This window comes from Phalacrocorax aristotelis, chromosome 2 (genome assembly GCF_949628215.1).
Source record: "Phalacrocorax aristotelis chromosome 2, bGulAri2.1, whole genome shotgun sequence".
NCBI classification, from domain to species: Eukaryota; Metazoa; Chordata; class Aves; order Suliformes; family Phalacrocoracidae; genus Phalacrocorax; species Phalacrocorax aristotelis.
In genome coordinates, this window is record NC_134277.1 from 38,412,373 (window position 1) to 38,437,503 (window position 25,131).

General features: G+C 40.6%; 1 protein-coding gene across 2 annotated transcripts in view; it reads left to right on the forward strand.

The window, feature by feature from the left end:
* The window catches only part of CREB5 (cAMP responsive element binding protein 5), a 257,654-nt gene that overhangs the window by 136,050 nt on the left and 96,473 nt on the right, over positions 1-25,131 (forward strand). The window contains exon 1 of one of the 2 annotated variants that reach the window (XM_075083143.1): positions 21,533-21,609. The exons of the other annotated variant lie outside the window; for it this stretch is intronic. Coding sequence (XP_074939244.1) covers positions 21,563-21,609 — 47 coding nt within the window. The 5' untranslated portion in view covers positions 21,533-21,562. Of the gene's footprint in view, positions 1-21,532; positions 21,610-25,131 lie in introns of those variants that run through there. 2 annotated transcript variants of the gene reach the window in all.

Consider the following 25,131-nt stretch of genomic DNA (forward strand, 5'->3'; position numbering starts at 1 on the left):
GTAGTGTCTGGCACAAAACAGAGAGAACTCACTGGGAATAACTAGGATACATCCTTACATGTGGCAGTGTTAATGGACTTTACAGTTGTGATTAGGATTGTCACAGGAGAACCTTTTGGAAAAAAGTAATCTGCATAGTTTCTTCCTGAGCATCATGTAAAAGTATCACTTCTTTCTGAGGGGTATGGGTAAAAGAGGCAATGTGTTAGGGAGTGGAAAGCAGGTACTGGTTTCAGGAACTACAGGCATACTCGTAGGGAAAGTAGGCTTGCATATTGGTGCTTTTTGCATATTATAAAAATAGAGATACCTGTCTCTGTAGAAACACAGACATGCCATCACAATAAAATCTAAACCTCATCTCTTAAGTTTGCAAAATTCATATATGAGATTTGTTGAGGTCTTTTTGCCTTAAAAGCATAGAAGTCGTAGAAAACTCAGATCTGAAAATTTATTATGACATGGGGTTTTTGTAATTGTATTTCTTCCCTACAGCTCTTCTCCTAAAATATCACTGTTACATTGCAAAGTGCCTGACAGAAGTTACCAAGGCTCTGGGCAGAATTTTAAAGCAGGTACTGAAGCCTGTTGAAAATGTATGAAGGAGATTTTGTGCTCAGTTTAGCTCATATTAAGTCCTGTAAGGTGAGAATCTTTTTGAGAATTTGTAATGCTGAATCTGAGGAATGTATGAAGTTCAGAGGACTTTCAGAAAAGGTTTTGATTCTGTAATGCCCAGGATGTGAAGCTACCAAACCCTATAAGTACTTTCTAAAAGTCTCATCAGTGACTTTAGTTAATAGGACTTACACAGAAAGTTAAGCATCTCTGAATTTGATCCCTTGGTTTTCTGCTTCTTAAAAAGTTGATGCCTAACTTACTTTCTTATGATGGACCGTATGATATAGCTCCTCTAAAAAGTACAATAAATTAACTGTATGGTAAATAGACAGCTTGCCAGAAACTTACTCATTTTCTGAAAGTATTCTTTACTAGCTGATTTGCTAGTGTCCTTTAAATTTTCTGCTCTGAAGATGGTTTTTATAGGTAAATTCAAGATTGTGTGGCTTCAGTGAGATTATTGTACAGTTCGCAGTTAAGGATGGGCTGAAGTCATTTGGGCTGTAGTCCTGGGCTTAACTCATCACCAATATAGTCCAGGTTTAACTGCCAGAAAATTAAGCAATGCATTGCATGCCATATCATCTCCTTAATTATCTTACCTTGTCCTTTAGCTGACTACATAATGGAAAAGAGGAAGAATATTGACTGCCATCTCTTTCCACTAACCTTTTGGTCCTTGGCTACTTATTCTTTACAAAATGAAGTGCCTTGAGCTACTGAAAATGAACACAACAGCTTCAATGTCTTTCGTGGCAGGCAGGTCAGTAGTTTCTCTGTCAGGTTACAGGGACTTACAAAGGTCCATAAAACACTTCTTTCTCCATTCTATAGTTCACTAAAATCATAGTGAACTCTAGAACAATTTCACCAGTAATTAACCAAGCTTCTTGTCAGCTCTCTTAAAAATAAATATATTTTCTAAAAAAACCATGATCAAACCACTGGATCTAAAGATTAGTTGCTAGTGTAATGGATTGTTGACATTAAAATACAAAGAAAATTGTTCTGGCTGATTTGAGTGCAAATCTCTACTGTACTTCCCATGCAATTCTATAACATCAGGTTCTGAAACACTTTTCAAACTGCAGCTGAGTTTTGCATGCTTCATTTAAGATCCCTTTGACATTGAAATATGAGCAATTTGGTGCTCCAAACCCTGTCATAGGATCACTATTAGCATCACTAACGCTCCAAAGTAGCATACGTGACAGGTAATAGATACTCAAGTAATAACTATTAGAAATTTTAGGAGTACTTATGCCGGAGAGTGTAGTTTCCTGAGCTGGATCTGAGCTGTTGTATCGAGCAGGCTGTCTCAGCAGAGCAGTGTAACCATGGGGTCTATTTCTATGAAAAATCTTTTTTTTCTCAGGAATAAAAAAAGCCAAAAATTTCAGTGGGGAATATCTGACTTCTCATTCAATACCCAACAGTTTTGCAGTGTTGTTTTTCTGCTGGGCTGGGAAGATAAATCAGGATGTTCTTGTGGAAAGCAAACATTTTCCATGAAAATGAGAAACTACAAAAGTTCTGGTTTTTCAAAGGTTCCTCCCTCTGCCCAAATGTAGTAAAATATTTTAAATCATCCCTTACCCACGCTTTTGTTAATATTGGCATGGGTTCTTTACAGATCAGAGATAGACTCTTGTGGTGTTTACTGGACAATGTGGATGAAATGCTTTTTTTCTAACTTAATATCTTTTCTGATAACTTAGTATCTTTCCTGATACTGTGCTCTGAAAGCACAACAAATGTTTTTGCCTAGTCTATGCATGTATGAGGCTGATTGATGTGGCTGGGATTTCTCTCAGAAGCAGATGTGAGGAATGGGAAACATTGCTGATGAGAACTGTTGCCCGCAGGGATGGGATGTACATATTCTGGGGATAAAGGAGTGGCTAAGCTTCTTCCTTAAAGGGAAAATGTACCCTAAAGTGATTTTTACAAGCTGTCATCCTGAAAGGAGTCATGCCTCATTTAGGAAATAGATCTTTAAAAGCAAGGAACGTGGGGAAAAATATACACCTTGGACTTTACAGAGTATTAAAGAAGCTGAAACAGAGCTGAGAGTCTGAAATGTTGCTTTGAACAGCTTGGGAGTTTTTGTCACTGGTAGAACTTTTCTGGAGGCTGAAAGAAATCCTTCTCCTGTGAAAAAGCGGTGCTACAAATGTGGTATAATTTAGCTAGCAAATCTTTGAGAATAAGGAAGACCTTTCTCTTTTCCAAGTTGCACATTGACATGGTGTATGTTTGGGAGAAAGTAATTACAGTAACGTCATGCTCTGGGTGTAACTTCACTGCAGAGTGCAGTGGGAAAGGGTGGTACCCATTTCTTGAAAACCCAGCAAGAACATTGGTGTTTAAAAAAAATGCTTCTTTTAACTGAGACATCACATATTGAAGTGTGGAAGCATAGTCATTGATTTAGCAGTATGTTGTTGGTTTTATACATCTGTGTTAGCCGTTTCATACACGTGCAAGCGATTTAGGCATGCTTCCCCATTCGCTCTTGCGGAAATAGAAGGAAGTAGAAGGTAGTGGCGTCCCCATGCATGGACGCCATCACTGCCTGCATAAGTGGTGTCCACAAAACCACAGGAGCACCAGGGGCCCACATGCTTACCTGACTGCCTTGGTGTCTTTAAAATATGTCCACAGGAGATTTAGTCTGACTTTCTACAAGGCGGTTCCCAAAGTGCATGTTCTGGTATTCTTTCTGCTTATTTTGAGGATTTTTCTCCCACCACTAGAAGGGTAAAGCTATTCTTCAGGACAAATTGCATACATGTTAAGAGGGAGGAAATTAGTTCAAGGGCTCATAAACAACAGAATGTTACTGCAGTGAGTTTGTTTTAAAAAAAAAGCAAGAATTTGCCTTGCACCTTGCTGCTTATTTGCTTATATTAATATCCAACTAATTTTTTTATATTTCTGATCACATCTTATGCTGACTGGACTCTATTTTTCTCTAGCACAGCAGCACGTTTTTTTCCTGTTGTCCCTTTCGAATTTCTACCCATTTTATGTTATGAGCTTTCCAAAGTGACTTGTAAGATAAGCCATTTATATTAAAACCGAAGCAAGAATCCTGCATGCCTATACGTGCATATAAAACACACTGAAAAAAGGAAAGTTATGAGCAAATGATAGTTGCCCCCAAAACAACAGGCAAACCAGCCAGCTGTGAAGGAAACTAACATGATGTACTAAAGCAGAAACACAACATAATGGGGAAATGCGGTTCTTTGTTCAGATCCGTTTCCTATTAACACATATAATGTTATGCTTGTGCATGCCATCCCCTGAGGACCACTTGGTCAGCCTTAAATGAATAACATTGGAATAAGTAAAAACTGCTAGATGCATAAAACTTCTGTGCACCCCTAGTCTGTTGTGTGTATGTGTTCCTTTTAAAGGAAATCTGAGCTATTTATTGCATGGAAGTTTGAGTTAAAATGCTGTTGTGTTGCCAGGGGCCAACCAGTAACGGTGATTTTAAAAGGTGAGAGCAGAGTGAGATTAGGGCAATTTGAGCATGATACTTAAGGTCCCTCTAGCTATTAGTGAAGGAGAAAACTTTTTAGTATCAAAGGAGGGGAAACAGACTGTAATGCCACTCAGCTGGGCTGATAGCAGTGCGAAAGGCTTCTGCGAGGAGCTGCAAATTTGATGCCCTATTGAAGTCATCTGCTTTTGTGCTCTGTAGGGTACTGAAGCAGATGCTAGTCAGATGCGTGATGGAGGTTCATCAGGAAGGTTGCTGTGAAGCACTCTTTCCTGCTGATTGGAAGCTGAGGTGGAAGATTTAAAGTAACAGTCCATATGTCAGGTCTTACATCCTTTGCCTGGTTTGGGGGTAGTTGTTGAAGCCAGAGGAGCAAACATTTCTCATTTATGACAATGTGTTCAGTTGGAGGGAGTGTGGGCATGCACACCAAAAGAAGATAATGTGGATAAGTGGAGGAAGAGCTGTTTTAGTGACTACTTTAGGTGCAGAACTTCCCCCTGATATAAAGAGATTATAATTTCAGGTATTTAAGCATCTAGCATAAGGTATAAAATAAACACTTTATACAGTGAAACTGCAAAATAATTCTGAAAGAATTCTGAAAGATAAGAACCTAAACTATCATTGACACAGGAGCTGTCATTTATATTCTGGAAAAGTAGCTGAGTTTGCTAACTGATACATGGGTTGCTGCACTGGGAGGATGTTCCTCTGGGTGTGGACTATCCCCTAAAACCGTGTGGTGTTCTTAGGACTGTCCTGCTCAGGGCAAAACCAACACTGCTTGATCCAGAGCTGTGGTCTTCCCTGAAGGGCTCTCTGATCACCACCGCGTTGATATAATACCCACAGTCTGTATGTAAATTGTTATTAAAAGGAGAGGAATATTCTGTGTTAGACAGCTGCGTAGTTTGCTTAAAGGAGTAATTGTTGGCCTTCCTCCTAGGGAAGAAGTGAATATATAATATATTCAAATAATAAAATCTCATTTTGCTCTTCAGTCCTATCCTAATGCGGGAGGGAGCTGGGAGAGGAAGCTATGTATTAAAAATAAAACAACAAACCCTCAAAGTGTAGCAAAATTGGGATCTCAAAGTCTGTAAGGGCAAAAAAAGTGCATTTTTTTGTCTCAGCTTGTTAACTACCTTATTTATATCCCTCCCAAAGCACAGCTTCAATACGGCTGTAATTAAGCAGAACGACTCCCCTAAAACTCTCTTACCACAAGACGTTCTCTCAATGTCTCCCTGTGCAATATTTCTGAACACTCATCATGTCCATTTCTCCACCCTGAGGTCTGACTAGTTGAGACTGATGAAGTCTGAACACAGACTTCGAGGGATTTCTAATGGGATAATCAGGAGGTGGGTGTTGAGCTTCAGAACATAAGTCATTTTCAGGCTTCAGTGTTTGTTTTAAATCCTAAAGGGCACCTTAGGATTCCTAAAAGATTAGCGAACAGGGCCTCCCAAACCTGTGCTAATGCTCTTTTTTTTGACAAAATTGACAGCACAGTCGAGAACCTGTCAGGTAAGGGAGATAAATACAATGGAAGAGCAAACAGCAGGGGAAAAGAGAACTTGTGTGATAACATATTCTCCCTGGATGTCATAGACCATGTGCAAATAATGAGCACACTGAAAGAAAGGCAGAACCTGGTTAAGTATTGTGTCAGGAGAGCCTGTGATCTCAGGCTATTAAATACTACAGCACTCTTTCAGAGCGTCATAATTCAAAAGGAAGGTGACAGTGTGGTAACCGTGAGCTGCCGCCTAGCATCAGGCTGGAAGGCAGTGGGGGGAGCAAGATCAGAGCAGGCTTCGGGATGAAAGGAGGTTATCTCATTTTCATAAGGAAGATCACTCAAATACCTGCTTTGACCTCTTGTGTCAGAGTATGAATTTCAATGAAGGGATAAATGGTGACATCTCACCCGCTAGCTAGTTTTTGAGGATTGGGTTGTGTTATATTAAATCTTGCTTGGAAATCTCTGGTTAATACATTTAGAGAAACAGCTCTCAGGAACATCTACCTCCCTTCCTTCCTCCTTAAAACAGTAATGAATCCAAATTGCTAATAAAACATAAGAGCTCAAAGATGTTGTACACAGACCGTGTTTCTGGGCTGGGTATTTTTTTAATGTCAGTTTTCCCACAGCTGTTAAAATGTTACAGTCATTAAGGTATCGAAACTGTCTAGCCAAGGAGAGGAGAGACTTTTCTTTCTTTAGGCACTTGAATTGTTTGAATATTTTGTTTAGAAGGGCTCCGTTCTTTGTTTCTTTCTGTGGAGAAAGTAAAGCTTGTAATCTCTCTGTACTGTAAATCTCAGTTAAGAGCCATTCATGGAAGAATAAACTATGCCTTCTCCTGTGAGGCTATTTTTCTAACAAATCTGATTATGTGCCTGCAAACTAACAAAGGCAATTAGCAGACACATGTCATCCTATCTACATTTTGAAACTGTTTTCCGAAATCATAGGAAAAACACATTTTAAAGGTTTATAAGAAATGTAATTTACTGACATTCAGGGTGTTTTTTTCTGCTTTGACACTGGTTGCCAAGCAAAACCTGAGGGGCTGTATTGTAGTTCTGAATTAGAAAAGGAATTGTTGAAGGGATTGGGAATATTTTGAAGTATATATATTTACTGCAGGAAATTAGGTCCTTTTCTCATGAGCATGGGGAGCAATCAAAGGACCAAGGATGGCTTCCCCTCTGCAGCCCCAGACCCCTGTACTCAGCATCCTGACCCAAAAGCATGTTTTTTCTCAGGGCGACATGCCAGTACTGCTTGGGCTGTGTTAAACCTTTCTTCTTCTAATATTTATATGCTGCCTCTTCATCTCTCTCCAGTGTGACAATGATCTACCCACATGGCCTTCCCCAAAAAATAACTTGGCTAAAACCCTTTCCCCCAGATCATCCAAATTACCGAGTAACTTTGTACTTTTTTGCCTTTGTTCAAAAGAGAAAAAATAATAGGGAAAGGAAAGAAAGTTTCAAGGGTGTATAAACTGGACTTCAGCAACGTGTTCTCTGGGACTATGTTCATCCTTTACTTTTCTAATGCAGGGTGCAGGAGGCCCCATCAGCTAAAAGGGTTTTCAGTTAATATCAGCACTGTAACGTTTACTCCCGGGGGAGACCCAAACTACTGTGAACTCAGCAGCTAAACAGGTACCCAATTGATGAGGAAGCCTCCAAGGAAAGTTGGTGTATTTGTTGGGGTTATACTTGTGCTTCAGGGAATGTCTTCTTTTTTCACTTTTCCCCTATTTTCCCCTTTCCCCTATTTTCCCCCTTTTCTTCTTTAAATAAAAAATGATCTGACACTTCTCCAAGTGTTAGTAGATACTTCATTGTTCATGGCACTGCTTGATGATTCAAATCTGAAACTGTCTCTTCTCTGTGACTTTTCAAGGAAAGAACGGTGGAAAGTGCTGGCTATGTCTATATAAAAGAAGAGCACGATCACAAGATTAGTTTTGTGTAAAATTTTTAAGAATGTGTAATTTTTGCTGTCAACCCCCTAAAATCATGGCAGTCTTTTAAGGCTATTGAATGTGATGTAGTTTAGGCTTTTTTTTTTTGGTGGGGTGGAATTATTATTATTATTTTAAATTTAATATAAATAGGAAGAAATCTGTAATGCCAAAGCTATAAATCTTTTGCTTTCATAAAAATTATGGAATCATTGAGCTATATGGCCGGAGGGGACTTCAAATGTTCATCCAATCCTCTGCCCAAAGTAGGATTAAGTAACATCTACATCATTTCTGACAGAAATATCTCTAATGTGTTTTTGACAACCTCCAGAAATGCACAGCTCACATCCTATTGCTGTGCTTAACTGTATTCGCTTTGAGACAAGCTTTTCTTTCAGTCTAACCTGAACCCTCCTTGATGCAAATTTAAGTTCCTTTTATTTTTCGTTCTACTCAACATAGGTAGGGAGAAAGATATTATTTCTTCTTTCTGTCTTCAGCAGCCTCTTGTGTATTTGAACATGCATTATGTCTACCCTCTGTCTTGTCTTCTGTAGACTAACCAGCTTGCTCAGTCCATCCTCAGACCTCTTCTAGACTTCACGGTGTTTATCTAGCTGTCCAAAAGGTTCTCTGGCTGGCACACTTTTAGCTAGAAACAGTACCTAAAAGTGGATCTGGTTCTTCAGATGGGACCTATCGAGGCAGAGAAAAGGATTTACACACCTTACTGTGTAAGCATGATGTTTAAAAATATGGGTAGGAGGTAAAAAATTCTCTGGGTATTGGTGAGGACCAGGAAGTCCTGCAGCACTTACAGATGGTTTCCATTTGAAAGAAAATGTTTGCAACTGAAAAAGCTAGAAATAAATTCAGCTTCTCCAAACAAAAGGAGTTCTGCAGAGAGGACTGCTCAGCAGCAATGACTTCTTTGTTTTTAATGGCAGAATCTATAGCATCACTAATAAATCTTGACAGTGTGACAAATGAACGGTTTCATCTGAGGGATCCTGCCTGAAATCCCATTTGGTTAATTGTGTTGCACCTACCAAGGTTTCCCTTGGAGTGGTTGGTGCAGTGCTGACTCCAAGGGAAGTGTGCCACCTACTGAATCACCAACTCTGCTTCCTGAAGCACCCTGGGATTTCCTTGGAGGGCTCCCAAATGCATTTGGCCAAGACCAGCCCTGTTTAGCTTATGAGAGCAGACCAGATCACAGCCTGAGGCTGTTATGGCTGCTAGCCATATTACTCATTGGGGATGTTTAGTCATGTATCTCCATGAAGGGAGACCATATTGCATTAAATGTCTCAAGTTAGTTCTGCGTATATTGTTTGTACATTGTTTTGTGACCCTTTCTGAGTGGAAAGAGCTGCATATGTATAAAATATTAAGACTTAATGGAATGTATATAACATGTATGCGTACTTTCAGGTAATTTTTATAGTAACCTTTCATGCTATAGATATACGATTGAAAATGTAATAAAACAGACTGGGAAGGCAACCCCTTTTAACTTCTGCTGTTTTAGTACTGAATTATTCTGATTTCACTGTTGAAAGTCTGGTTTTGATACTTAAATATTGGTAAACCTTCACCAACATGGTTGTTAAACAGTAGCGAGTACTAGGATCAACACTATCCAGCTAACATTAATTGCAATGCAATTCCACTTGTCTGCAATAAGTCCTAACTGATATTTTATTATTAATACTTTTACAAATGTAAATGTATTTGCACAGAACACCTCATTTTCTCATTCTAAGTAAGAACCCCAATAGGTGGCTCACAGCAGTACTGTGTAAGTCTCCCAGTATTAGGAGGGGTTAAAATCTGAAGAGAGTGGTTGCTGCTATATTGTATAAGGTATTTACTGCCTCTCTCTAATTTTTGTGGGGGATAAGATCTAGTCAAAACAGACACTGGTAGCTGAGTATCCTCACTATAGGCTGGACAAGTATAGTCGGTCTGGTTTCAAAAGTACGGACAAACCCCAAATGACCACAAACTGGCATGCTTTGTACCTCTCTACAAATTACTAGATCTGACCTTCATCCTTTTTAATTTTTCTTTTCTTTTTGAAGGTACTAGTATGTGCCTAGGACCTTATTCCCTATCAATACTCCCTGATCCTGGCATTAATACCTGCTATGACTTTCCTGTCTGAAGTCTTTGCCTCACTGTACCCCTGCTTTGAGTGTATACAGCAGGAATTGGAAATAAAAAAGCATTAAAGAACTGCTGGCACCTTGTGGTAAATGTTTGAAAAACATTTTTAGCAACAGTTTAGACTATAAAACATATGAATTCTGAATTTTCTTAGCCATTAAGACTATTCTGATGAAAAAAAGGATCCTTATTATTCTAGTTGTATCCCTTCTATGACCCTTCAGTATATTTTCTACCTGCTGTCTACAATGTTACCTGGCACGTGCTAAAAACATGTTTCTTAAAGCAGTTTGTAAAGGTACAGTGGGCCTGGCTGTTTCCGAATTAGATAATTCTGTTTGCAAGACTATTGAGTGAGAGGCAAGACCGCTGAGCAAGAGCAGATTCATATGCAGGAAAGAAAGCTTAGCTCAATGGAAATATGTTTAGGCAGAGAAGATAACTCAGATGGTCCCTTGTGCGGGTTTTGCCACTTATTAGCTCAATGCAGATCAGCAATATGAAGGATGTGAGGTGTGTGGGATTTGAAAAAAGTAGAGCAGTAGTTTGGTGAACTGAGTTGGGAGTTTTTCCTCAGGAAAAAGAAGAATGAGACTTCAAGGGGATGGTATTTTTATTGCAGGGGAAGAGATGGGGTGGAAGCAGAAGAACTAGGGAGGTCACAGATGTAGCCTGGAGTAGGCTGTGTAAGTGAGAACAGGAAGAATAAAATTGGTATCGTAGACTAGGAGAGCCAACAGATTAGATCAAATATATGTGTGAAGAAGACAAAACAGAAAGCTCTTATATGAAAACATTTCTTGCGAACGAGCTGAGCTGACTTCCAGACAGTAGATCAGCCTGTCTCTCATCTGTGCTTCTTTCTAAATTCACTAGCACTCTGCACTTTACAGACCTTTTTCTTAGTCCCTATAAATTTTTTATGGAAGCCAGGTTAGCTGAAATGAAAAATAGAGTTGTTTTTCTTAGGTGCGTGATTTAAAACTTAGCAAGGAAACTCGTGGAAAACATAATTGGCCTAACAAAACGAAACTTTGAAAGGCTTCACCAAGTAAAACCTAATTTTTATCAATGCACTCCAAAACATTTTTTAGTGGGCTGTTTTCATGGCAAAGTTCAACTCTCAGTTCCCAGGGTTTCTGACTGTACGACGCTTTACACTTTTCACTGTCCTTATAAAAGACAGACAAAATGGTTTAAGGAAATATTTTTTAAAATATTCATTATCTGGCAAAGACCAAGCCTGAAGTATTTCAGCCTAAAAAGGGAAACTTTTGGAAGGTTTTAGAAGTATCTAAAAAAGGGAGATAGAATGAAAATGAAGATGCAACTGTAAACCTAAGTTTTAATGTCATTCATCCTGCAATACTCCTTTAAGTCAGCTTTGTCTTTGTACATAGTCACATTTATAGTATAATGCTTTCTATATCTTTTATCTAGGCATGTGTGAGATATATGCCCCTATATATGCACATTATGAGCACAGCAGTGAGGCAGGTGAAATCACACCAGTCCCATCCCAGAACTAATTCTGGTTTTGCATTGCTTTTACCAAATCAGCTCCCATTTCACTAAATCTCTTTAAGAGTACTTGCAAGTATGTAATACCTTTTTGTTGGAGCACTCTGAAAATGCTGGCCAGCTAAGGAATCAGATGCAATTTAATAGAGATTTCATGAACTGGCCTCCAAACTATAGAGGAACAAGAATCATATGAGCTGTCCTGGGTAAGAGTTAGATGATGACTGTGATGGCTGCCCATCCTTATGTCTCTTTAGGCTGGAGACACAGAATAGCCAACATGGACAACCAAGACAAAATTAAAACAGAGCAAAGTGAAAACATATTAACGGACCAATAAAAATAAAAACATTCATGATAGTCAAGCAACCCGACTGTAGCTTGTGCTCTGAACCTTGCCAAATTTGGGGCTGCTGGCAGGCCACCAAGAATAGCAAATACAACAGACAAGGGCCCCTCATCTGAGAAAGACTTTCTGCAGTCCCGGAGAGCTTTGCCCTACGAACCGATGGCAAGAGCATCCAAGCCCGTCTGAACAGACAGCGCGGAATTACAGCATGAGATGGCTGTGAAGGGAGATTAAGTTAAACTTGTGTTTTGTGTGAATTGAGATTAAACGGACTCAGTTGTTATTTAGTAAAAACAGTTTCCTAGGTTACCTTGGAGTCATTTTTACTGTGTTGGTATGATGTAATCGGCTGGTTTAACATTTAGAGCTAGTAAAATGTGCATATAAATTTTTTTTAAAAAAGGATGTGCCTAATCACTTTCATTTTGCACTCACTTAGCTCAATATTAATAGTTTGCATTGGCTGAGGATTTACAAACAGGCTCAGGAGTGTAACAGACTAGTTTTCTACATCTGATGGCCTGAAAGTATAGAGGGAGTGAAGAGTTTTGTCAGACTCCTAGATCTTTCCTCCCACACATGCTGGCCACCAGATAAATCATGTGTATGAGTTTATAGTGGAGTCGGTGCTGGATGTTAAGCAACACCCAGAAGTGAAGTTCTTGAAATAATTTCCTGTGAAAGCAACAGTAGACAGATTTGTAATCATAGATCACAGCATTAATCAAGTAAACAAACCATCCATTTTTTGCTGTGGCACTCCTGAAATCCCTTTTAGGAACACCGAAAATTCTACATAATGATACTGCCTAATAAACGAGCGTAATCAGAGCAGAACGGCATGCAGCAACACAGGGGGCTTCTCAGGTCTGTGGGGCACAGATGCAAAATTCCTCTGATAAAAGTGCTGAGAGTCAGCAGACATTTGAAATGTTGCTTAAATATTTCAGCAGTATTAATACTACTTATCTCCATTGTAATTAAAACATCTATTCTCTTCGAAACTTTCCAAAATGTTGCTTATCCCATTCTATCAGCTAAGAGAAATTTCAGGCAGGGCTGGGAGTGAATCAGTAAATAAGGGTAAACTTTGCCCTGCACTGTTATTCACGCTGACAAATTACCTCTCAGAAAAAGCTGCTGACAGCTGCGGACTGCTCAACAACTACTGCTAATGTGGGGGAATCTGCTCTAGGAAATAGGGCAGGTAGGCTTTGTTCAGTATGCTTAAAAATGGGGTGTGCCAGAGGGGAAAGAACCGGGTGGTGTTGAAAAGGAAGGTGTCAGGTTGGAGGAGGCTGCTTGTGGAGCTACGCAATGTTCGGTACAGTCCCGATTTTGTTTAGCATTTTCATTAATGTTGGTAATGCAAGTATAACAAGTACTGCTGGTGATGCAGGGTTTGGAGACATTGGCAATGCAGAGAAGGACCTGAATACCATACAAAAAAAGAAAAGAAAAACCAACCCCCCAAAAATTGGATGAGCTTTGAGTACTGAAGTAATGGCAATGGAATGAAATTCAATATTAAAAAATGCAAGGCTGTGCCTGGGGGGACTAATAAAAATTTTTAGAAGAAGAAGCTGGGAGCTCATCATCCAGAAATGGCCATGTAGGAGGAGGGCTCATGGATAGTGATAAGTGGTCATGGAGTGGCAGAAGGCTTTTGTGGTGGTCTGCTCATTAGGTACCAACACTCTTAAATAACAATGCATCAGGAAGATGGCTTTCCAGAGGCATTGGGAGGTATTAGACTGGCGTGGTGGACTGATCTCTAGCTAACTTTTAATACTGATGAAAGGGAAGGTGGGGGGAGGTCGGTTATTAAGGGTCTTGAAAATGAAAGTAAGTAACTTCAGGAGGAAGGACTCTGGTGATTAAGGGATACACAGAGAGAGCTGGCATGTTCAACAGAAAGGATTGGGAAAAAAAGTCTTTGCAGCAGGAGTCTGGACAGATATGAAAGAGGTAAAATTGCATTGGTAAAAGCCAGAGAAAACGATGTTGCAACTATTGACGTGCAGGGTGGTGAGACATATGTTCCAGTTATGAAGCAATTACAAGAATATATAAGCCCTGAAGTGGTTTCAAGCTGAATTCAGATTGGCATCTCCATGCAGAATAATTAACGCACAAAAGCTTGAACATGAGGGACAAAGACAGTAGAACATTTCTAAATCCTAAGAAAGTAAGTTCATGCTACTTAGAAAGAGGAAACAAAGGGAAAATTTTGGGGAGACAAGAGAGAAAGAATAAAGGCTCAGGGTGTGGAATTTTAAAAACTGAAGGGACATATTCCATTTAAGCAAGGAAACTGATCTAGGCGCTGCTTCTTTTGTATAAAAACTCTTCAACTATATTCATAGACATGTCCACTTATGTTAGAGGGAATCTTGGGCTGTAAGTGAGCTCCACAGGTTCTCAGATGAGTTAGTCATCATTGTTTTAATTTGTTTATCCTGTTTCCATAATAAATCTCTTTTTTTTTTTCATTTAAACAACAGTCTAGTTTGTTGGGATTTTTAAAATTGAGCTGACTGCAGTTCATTTTTCAACAGAAAACTAATCTTCTATCCTTATGTGAAAAGTCACCAGGGGTGCCAGCATGCCACTGAGATTTTTCCAATACAGAATTTGCAGAAGTGTCTCACTGACATGGGCTGTGGTCACTAAGGACAAACACAACCATTTGGTTTTGCACAGTGGCAGGAACAGGCTAGCATTAAAGGGTATCCAAGCAGATGACTGTTCCATATGTAAATCTGGTAGGCATAGTTTGTTGAGTGGGATATCTACCTATCCACTGGGTATTTCAGTGTACATACATGTTTTGTAGCTAGAGTTTTTTATTTTGGTTTTGTTTTGGGGTGGGTTTTTTTTTTGTTTTGTTCTTTTGTTGTGCAAGACTAGAAAAGCTGTACATTTTGATTCATAGAAACTGGTGTTAAAAGTAAAGCAGCATTGTGCCCCACAGAATGTGGAAGTGAAGTTAGAAATAATTTCTCTTTCATTTGTCATTACAGCAAAGCTGGTGTTGTAACTCTGACTGTGATGTCAGTAAAATGCACATGCTTTCCTTTCAGAGTCCTGAAAGGATTTGTGTGAGTGTCTGTGAGAGATCTGTTTGTTTTTAATATGTTTAGAGATAGTAGATAGCCATACTTTTCCAGAAGAAAAGCACTGGAGGACTAAACATAGTATGTAAATCCTAAAAACATAAGTGGGTACAGATGGACCTCACTTGATTTCAGAAATGAGTCTGTGACAAGAGCAGTTACTATGAAGGAAACTGAACTAGGATTTCCTGTTTAACTCCCATCCAAAAAAAAAAAGAAAAAAAAAAAAGGAAAAAGACAATAGTTTTCCCTTTAAAATAAAATGTCTAATAATGTAATAGCTTTATGTTGTCAACAATGGAGTTTTAATTCTTATGTTAACTTGTTACACTGAAAACTTTACATTGCATTATGTTTCAATGCGAGTCACTGCAAATCAGGGAATTGCAGGCTGGTCCTTAGCTGTGGCCGCATCTAAGTCTCTGTGTTGCAGACTTCTTTGGTTTTTAAGAAACATTCTTGTAAAAATCTAATATCTTCTAAAAGAGGCTGGTGTTTAGATGTCAAGAAGCTGGATGTAAATTAAATCCAGATCTTTGGATATAGCCAAGTTAAAAGTGGTACCAGTTGGATAAATGAATTCTCATCATCCCGATAGTGACAGAATGGTGTAGACGCACTGCCTGAGGATGAGTCAGGACCAGCAGAGTTGCTTGGATACGTGTAATTCATGGAACTTCAAAACTTAAGTCAATTTGTCCAGCAAACATTTCCTAGTGGTTGGTTATAGGTGTTGATTTTCATGGAGGAAGTATTGTACTGTCAGCTGGATTACAAGCAAAGGAGGACGTACTTTTAAAAGTAAGTGGTGTGGGCGTTTTTATCAGATAGCACTGTAAATCTATGCTGCTGTAAGGAGGGTGATCTGAGTCCCAGCATTCTCCTTTTCCAATTGGAACTGAGTCCCAGAGCTTTGCCTATTTCTATAAACTTCATTAGAATATTAATTATTTTCATCATGCTGAAAAATAAAGATGAGGGCTAACAAAAATGCAGGAAGAAGACAGTTTAGGGGAAGAGGAAAATTTGTTTCAGAACTAATCTGTACTCCTTTCTAGTGTTTACCATACTGTGCTCCACAGCACATATTTATTTACAGCATATGAGTTTGCTCTTTTAATCCAGATTTTGCAACTTTAGCTTACTTTTCTGTCTGTTAGAAGCACAGTGGGGAAAGAACATCAAAACCAGATCCTTTTCCCTGTAACAAGAGTTGAGATGTGACTATATGTGATACAAGTTTTGATCTGCATCCAAGGTAAAGCACGCAGAGTTTCACACTGAAGATTAAGATAACTGAGGTCTGTCGGCAAAATATTTAGGGTACATGGATGGCAAAGCGTCTTCAAGCAACTCTAAAAATATCAGTGGCTCCACTTTTCAACGAGCATGTGCTAATTATCCATTAGAGTAATCAGGATCACACAGGGGGAAGGGAACCTCCTGTTCATTACACACGAACATTAAAGATTACATGGCATTTTTAAAATAATTGCAGCTGTTTACTTCTGTCCTTAGTCAACATCTCCCCTCTGCACTCCTGTGCCATTTGCTGTCTGGCTGCCATCTCCCATGTCAGGGGTGCTTGCATTGCGTGACTTTTTATGGCTGGCCTGCAAGGTGCTTTGGGATCTTTCAGGGTGAAAGGTTCTACATAAATGTAAAGCATTATTTATTATTTTGCATAATTTGCTGCATTATTTGTCTTAGGTATTTGTGGTTTACTGCTGTAATAAAATAGCTGGCTACTTAGACCAGATGACTCAGTGATATATAATTGGATACAGAGCTCTTCACTTCCAGGTCAGCCACTCATCACTGGCCCACAGCTATTTGGCGAGTATACAATAAGTAGACAATTCCATTGGCTAGTGGTTGAGTGTCCACAGCACAAAAAACATGACCCCAAGTGGCATTAACATGCTTAGGACTGTCACCAGGGAAGGGTTTTTTATCTTGAGATCGTTCTTGAAGATTTGGGTTAAGATTCATTGCCAAAATATTATGGGGAAGTCTCCTGGCCATCATGCCCATTGCACTCCTGTGTGGTTTGTCACAGAGCATCTGGCTCCAGAGCTGTTGAACCCAAATTCTTGCTAGTTCTTCCTTAAACATTTTCAGTAGCGTGTTTCTAACTTAGTGGCACGTTTGTGCAGACGAGTGAGAGAGGGAGATCTTTGCTCCAGGATTAATTTAGACTTAGTTCAACCCAGTTTCTTATAGTGCTTGTGTACAGGAAATCTGGGGCAGTTCTCACAAGGAACATTCCCAGATATTCCATTTCATTATGATTTGGAGAGCTCATAGAAAAAAGAGCTCTACCTCTGATACAGCTCAATGCTGAGCACTTTGATCTGAGTCTCCTTAAAGGAGAACGGCTTCTTCTGAAGCACCCAAGTGACTTGGGAACATGCATCCCATTATCTTATGACCAAATTGAAAAATCCACTCTTAACCCTGCATTATTTTAGTTCTGCTGAAATTGGTGGACCTATACATTCTTATGCCCTTACCAGTGACAGTTAGTTTGCTCAGACCTCACAGTCTCCCTGTGCAGGCACTTGTACAGATAGTCCCTCTGTCCACTATGAAAACATGGGACACCCAAGTTGAACTGAACACTGAATAACACCACATGGGTTTGCAGTGGTCTGTAACTGAAAAGGTTCACTGGAAGCAATTTGCAAAGAAATCCTTAGGAAACCACCTGGATGGTTATTTTAAATTAAAAAAGGAAGAGATGCCACTTTAAAAAAATAATTTTTAATACTAGGTTTAAGGTTCCATACATGTGATAGTCATTAAAGCTTATTTAACCCTGAAATTATCTGGCCTCTCTAATTCCACAGAGACTGTAAGGCTCTTGGGTTAGAAATGAAAAATAATGTCAGAATGAAAATGAGACTTTACTGAGTATAGGACCATTATTACAGAATATTTTCTTAATCAAGACTCTTTAAGAGCCAAGAAGCAGAGAAAAAAATAATCAGGCTATGCTGCTTTCATCCACAGGGTCTTTGCCAATGCTTTGGGCCACTGTTTGAAATAGGCCACAAGTCAGTCCTAAAGGCTGTATGTGATACACTCACCTAAAATGCATGTAGAACTGATAATTTGTCCATCCGCAATCTCAACCATAGTACACCCAGTTCCTTGTTACAATATGCTTTTGAGATAATCCCAGTGTGCTCTGACATTTGAGCTCTTGAAATTCAGAGCTTTCTGGTTGTTCAGACTGGAAACTTTCAGCAGGAGCAGTGATTTTTGTCAAGTTTCTGTTACACCAAACATCTGTGGTGTGCCCCACCACCCTTTCCCCAAGGATGGAACATGCTGCAGGGAGGGTGTTGCAATCATTCCTGAACTAGACAGCTAAGCTGGAGTCATAACTGTGCTGGCCAGGGCGCTACTTTGAAGAAGGCTCCCATTAGAATTAAAACATCCCACAACTCTCATCACAACAGCCCTATTCTTGAGCGTGGCTGAACATGGAAATTTAAGGATGGGGGTGGAGTGGGGGGAGAAAGAAAAGACAGACAAGTAAACAGATAAAGAGGGAGCTCTTGCATGCAAGTGGAATTTCCTCTGAACACAGGACATTCTTTATCATTAACTGGTCTGTCACAGGAAGGAAAATGGGAAAACAGTGTTTCCTGTTAGGGGGAAGAAAAAAATCAATAGGCCTTGGAAATACCTGCCTGGAAAGAGCTTTTTGTATTCCCACCAGTAAGCACAAATAAGTTTTTAACTCCTTTGGAGCATGAGCTCTGTATTAAAGCAGTTTGCTTCTTGAAATGGGACATCAGTGTAAAGGTGTCATTTAAAAATGATTGCCAGTTCAGGCTGCTTGGATCTTTCTCGGTTGTTTCAGAAAATGCTCCAACTCCTGGAAGTATCTTCTATAAGACAAAGGCTGTTTTCAAGACACTTGAATTCTTCAGACTTTGTGTCTATGAAGGTAATAATAATTAAAAGGGCCATTTGCCATATAAATGCAGTCACTTCTCTAATATTTTGATTAAGATGCTCACAGGTGGACAATGGGTCTGCTCTTGCTTCTGGTAAACAAAGTTTTCTTTAGGAAAGAGCACAGTTGCCAGGCAAGCGGTTGAAGCCTCAGAAGGCCAGTGAACTACCCTGCATCTCCTGCACCATCTTTTTGGTTGCATTTTGCTCTGAATACAGCAGGGTTTTGAAAGTCAGTCTTTCAGAGGAGTGAGAAGAGGCTGGTTCACTGACAAAGGCTGCAGAAATGGATGCATATGCACAAGCAGCTCCAGGGTAACCTGGATTCCTCAGGATAATCGTTTTCTCTTTGGTGGCAGCTTCCTTCCTTCCAAAGGTGGGCCTGGTGATCTAAGTTTGTGCCTCAGTTGTAGCCACATTCCTCGTCAGCATGAAGCAGTTCTAAGCCAGGGATCTGTCGTGGGCCCTTGACAAAGTTTATATGGATGCCAGTGGCATAATGGGATGAGTAGAAGCTAAGTAATCCAGCAGTGTAAATATAGGAGGACAAAATAAAAAGAAGGGAGGGAAGATGACCTCTTAGGCATGCACAGAAAGAGGGTTGGAAGTCACTACTTTTTTTTTTTTAATTGAGAGGGAGGAGTGGGCTGAGCTTAAAATGAAACTATCAGCAAGCCTGGAATTAAAAGACAGCTTTAGGAATGATCTAACTTTTATTTTATTACATTACAGAAGACAAAAAATCAATAGCTGGTAATTCAGACATAAATGAGTTATACAGGCCATTGACACAATGGACCAAACTTTATAACAACCACATCTGATGCTGTCAAGCCACAGGCTTCAGTGGCGCCAGTAATAATTATGGCTGATCACCTCTAATTCAGCGCTGCCTTGCTTGATAAAGGTGTCACTCTGAGTAGCTGCAGCATCAATATCAGTTGAGGATGTCATCCAGCAGGTCAGCCTGCTGTGGAGAACTGTGTTTTTTTAGTTGAATAGGATAAACCCTTTGTTTTTCTCCTCCTCTCATTCTGTCTTCAAAAATCATATATACCTTAAACAAAAATAATTTGAATTCATGACTGAAACTATCTGAATTCAGGACTAACCATGATGGAAGCTAACGGTGCTAATTCATAGAAATATATTCTAAAGATAATTTATAACCATAAGAATGTCCTCAGGAGGAGACTTTGGTATTTTACAATAATCTCTGTTGCATCAGTGCTTTGATCAGGTAATGAATCCGCCACCCAAAAAAACCTGTTTGGTAGAATGCTGCAAGGCAATAGAAATTGATTTGCCATAAACTCACATCATTATATGGAAGAAAAGAAAACACATAGGCTTTGATATTTTCCTATTGTTTTCTGAATTTTGGGGGATAGGTGTGTCCAATGACTGTTGGAAGACTGAACTTTACTCTGAGACATGGGGTGAAGTGACTTTGTAAAATATGCTGAAGTTCTTGATCTATAAAGAAAGGCGTCACTTTTAAATACCTCTGCAGTGTTTCAGGTGCTGTTAATGCTTACACCTCTGCAGTTTGCTATTGAAACTGTTAGTCTCTGAATTGCTGAGGGATGGTATGTATACTTGGACATTTTAACTTATAATAATAACAACAACAACAACAACAACAATAATAATAATTATTATTATTATTATTATTGCTGCTTAGGTTTTGCTTTTTTTTGTGGAACAACTGTTTTGTACTGTGTTGACTACAATTAATTGTGAGTGATGAACAGTGAAGAAAACCTGTGTGTGGGAGAACACGGGAGGTATTTCAGCCACAGTCACTGTAGCATTTAACATCAGGAGGACTTAGAAACTACGGTATGATGCAGCAGAGCGCTTCGCACAACAATAGCTTATGCCTGCACACATGAAAAGCTTCGGTTTTGAAAAATAATTGCTAGTTCCAATAAGAAACATTCCCTATCCTTAAAAAAGTCACGAATATCAGACTTGGGAGATAAACACCAGAAGGGAACTGTTTTCAATGTGGGGTAAGCAATAGCAGCATCACCACAGTGAGTTGGTTCATAAGCTTGCAGCGCTGTAGCGCTCGGGGCTTTTCTAGTACTTTGAAGTAGTGGAGAAAGAAAGTGCCTTGCACCTGTACGTTTGCAGGCGCACCAAGAACCAGCCCTGTAGTTTTCCTTCAAAAAGGTGGGGCTCAATTCCAGCCCTGCGCGGCTAAGGCAGAGAAATCCCAGTCTAACGCGTAACCTGTAAAAGCAGCGCTGTTCATTCTCCCCCGACCCACACAAACATGTTGCGTCCGCTTCACGGCTTCTCCGCTGACCTCCTTGTCTCCGGCTCAATCTCCTCCTTTTCCAATTGCCGGATCTTCCTGAAGCCTGGACTATGCGGGCGTTCGGGAGCTTGTGTGCAATATCTTCTGATCAGCCCCAGTCAATCATGTCAGCCCCGTCCCTGGATTTTCCTGTGATCCGGCAGGCAGCTGCGCAGGCCGTTCAGAGGCGGCACTGTTTCTTTCTCTGTTTACTCGTTTCCAATGGCAATTGCACCACCGAGTCTCAGTACGTCTGGAACTTGGCCTGGGGCTGTTTTGGTTACATTGAAGTTTTTGCTTCAGCTCTGCCAGATTTAAATGGTGACTTCACCAGCACTGAGCTAAAAAGGAGAAAAGGGGAGGAGGGAGGTAGAGTAGCGAGCGGGAGCGAGCGAGGGAGAGGGCCAGAGCATTACATCATCACTTGGACAGGAATCAAATGGGAAGGATATGACTCACTCGGGCTAGTTAAGCTTTGGCTCAAGTTCTACATACACTCATTCCAGGGCTCTCATGTTCTGCACCTCAGCAGGGAATTCAGGCTCAGTGATGTCCATGAGGTTTGTTTTTAATTTTCTTTTCCTTTTCTGATTTCTATATACTTTTTCTCCCCCTTGCCTTCCTCCTCCTCTCCTCCTCCCCTCCCTAGTCCCCCTTTCCCACTCTGTTTTCCACTTCGACAGAGTTTGTTTTCTGGTGTGTGTAACCTCGACTCTTAGCAGCAGAAGCTGTTTTTTTGACCAAACCAAACCCAAACAAGGAGCACCGCAAACTTGAGAGAAGTTTCGTGGTTTGTTGTGTTTTTTTTTTCCCCATCATTGTGTTGCTCCTAATCGGAGGAGACAGGGAGAGAGTTAAAATGCAGGAACCAATCGCTTGGACGGTGATGTAATGCTGGAACTGCAGGGTTGTTAAGTAATGTGAGAGGAAGGGGGTCAGGGTTGCAAAGCATTTACCTGCTGTCAAGGGGCTTTAAGTTTATTATCAATTGCAGTGACTGTAACTGGCTTCAGACTGCACTCTCTAATTATTCACAGACTCCCCTTTTTTATCTTTTATTATTAAAACTAAAACTATATTACGGTATTCTAAAAAATGTGATATTATCACAGCTGCAAATTATTTTCCACCAGGGTTTTTTGATATTTTTTAAATGGCTTGAAACTGGGTGTCTCTTTCACAAAAAGCCCAGAGAAAGCAAAAAGAAAAGAGAAAGGCAAAGGCAAAAAAGGGGTGGTTCTTCGAGCGTAGCTGGCGAATTTGAAACTGTACGAAGAGAGCATTTCAGTCTCTGCCTAGCAGAGTGTGTAAAAACTCCTACTGTTGGGAATCCGCTGTAGAAAATAAAACATTTAAGGGAGGCAGTTTGCAGAGCTTATCCCTAACACTTGTCAGCAACATTCAGATCCTTAGCTCGCCGCCGGCTCATTGCTTGTTCGATGGTCTGCTCTCTCGCCATTGCTGGGACTGCTGAAGTCCTGACCCTGCACAACAGATCCCCTCCTGCCATAGTCTGCTCTCCAGAAGTACCTGAGAGTTGGGGCATCTTCCCACGGGGGTTTCCTTTGCAGGACAGAGCACTGTGCTTGTCTTATTAAATCTGTCTCTCTACAGACCTTTTAGTCTTTTCCTCATAGCTGACAGCCTCTAGGTCGGGGAGGGGGGAGAAAAGGTACCTCTTCCCCAAGTTCACCATGAGTACACTACCCTTAGGGTGGGCCACGCAGAGTTTAACGCTGATTAAGACCCTGCTTGAGCACTGCTTGTGTTTAGATGTGGGATGAATGCGAGATATCAGGTGTGTGCTGGTGTCCTCAGGATACCCGTTCTGCTCGGAGCAACTCTGTATCAGGTTTCTGTGTCAAGAGCTGTCTGCTCCTAAGGTACTGCTCTTGGAAGTGCCCCTTTCAGGGAGTTTCTGTATCAGAGGGAAGCACTGCATTCGTGTCCACTGGATGAGCAGTGGACCAAAGATTCGCTTGGCTGACTGAAGATAGCCTTAAACACATTTTGAAGGTTTGTTGATTTTTTTAAAAAAACCTGTACTGAGGTCTGACTGAGCAAAATACCAAACAGTGTTTTTCTGCAGTGATGGCAAAACCTCCCCATCTCTCTCTGAACAAGGCAAGAGCCCCTGACCAGCTCCTGCCTTCTCTTCCCTCTGGTAGCCCTCTGCAAAGCTAGCTTGTGCCTAGCTGTTATGTCCCCGCACGATTCTCACAGGTTTTTCCTAAATGCCCTGATTTCCAAGCTCCTCAGTCAACCGCTCAAGCACAAACAATTGCTCATGTGCCAAACTTTTATCATTGATAGCCTAACGTAAGGCCGCACCCGGCTCTGGCCCAAGTTGCAGTGCAGATATACCATATGGATTAGATTGCGCAGTGTTCTGCTGAGGATGTGTGGGTTGTGGAGGGAGCTGTGCTGCTGCAGGAGTTCCTGTAGGATTTCTGACTCATATTTTCTCCTAGAAATGTTGGGAAGTGAGGCTCCATGGACCGTCAGAGTAAAGCAGAGTAGATTCTTCCCTTTGCCTGCCTGCTTCAGATGCTGAGGTGGACTTGTCTTCACTCTTTCCCTTCCCGCCTTTTCTGGCTGGAGACTGTGCAGAAGTCTGCCAGTCTTGTCCTAAGATAGTGTCTAGCCATGTTGGCAAGATACTGGGCAGAGGATGACAGGCTGTCATGCTCCATCTTTGCCTACGCAGAAATGAATCCTTGCTGTTTCTCTTATAAAAACACATAAAATACACTGTGCAGCATGGCCTGAAAGTCTTTGGGCATCGGGTTGCATTCCATGGGGGATTAGAGTCTCCCTTGCCTGGTATTATCTATCTATTAATGTTTCACCTGGCTGGAAGGGGAGCAAAGGAGAACATCTTGATGCTTTAGTCAGTGTGGGCTGACTGATGACCCTGTCTTGTGCTTGTGACTTTCACAAATCCACTTCATCTTCCCCACCCTCCTGATTTGTGCTTGGTGAAGTTAGGTAGAGGGTGTGAAGATGTAAATGCTTCTTCACTTCCAGAAGTGCATTACAACTCTAAGTTACAATTAACTTCTGCTACTTAACTGATTTCAACACAGCACACCACAAGGAAAAAAACAGTTTTAAAGTTTTAAGGGATTCTTTCAAAAAGTTGAAGGTGTAAATTCCATATGTATACATATGTGTGTGTGTATGTGTGTCTCCTATTGAAGCAACAAATCATATAATTAATGAGATATAGGTGTCCTGATGAAAGCCAGACAGCTCTGTGTGTGGTTGACAGGTGCTTTTGAAATGCACATTCATCTTGGACAACACAAAAATGAAAGTAGCTGTCCGTTTTGGATTCTTCCAGTGCTAGCTGTCCATCTTGCACTATCTTGGAGCCAATGTGCAGGTATGCCTGTGGACTTCCAGCTCCATGGTCAGAGGTCAACAGCTCTTACAGTCAGCCTCAACATGTTTGAAACCAGGCCTTCTGGCAAGAGGATTTTCTTATTGAAGGATTATATCTTTAGGGACCTAATTTTTAAACAGCAGCCAAGAGAAATGTTAACAGCACTCTGAAAAGGAGCATCAGAAGATATATTCAGAAGCATATGTAACCTGTCAAACAAACCAGAGGCCAAACACACCAGAGCTGGGGAGTGATGTTTGCACTGGAGAGCCGACCGTGCGCGGTCACCCTGTGAAGAAAGGCAATCTGCTTAGAGCAGAGCCTGGCTGGAAGAAGCCCAGTAAATTTTCCCCACCAAGATCCCGAGTAACATTTCCGCCTGCATTGTTGAATGTGTGCATTGGCAGAATATCTGCTCTGTAAGCTGTGTGATTTTAAGATGTAATTTGGTGCTCCTTAGCTGGTCTCTGCATGCACAAAAGAATTGGCTCTGCAGTTGTGGTACAAATGCAAGAGGTAAAAATTAGAGAGCTTATTTTTATTTCACTGAATGTGATTCATCTGCCCCTGGATTCCTCAATTTTCCTAGCTCTACAGTGAGACTATTTCCCTTAAAGAGTTTTGGAAGACTTGGCTGGTATTCGTGAAGCCCAATGAAGTTTTCAGAGTTGGTGTGGTGAGCGCTAGGGTCAGAGCA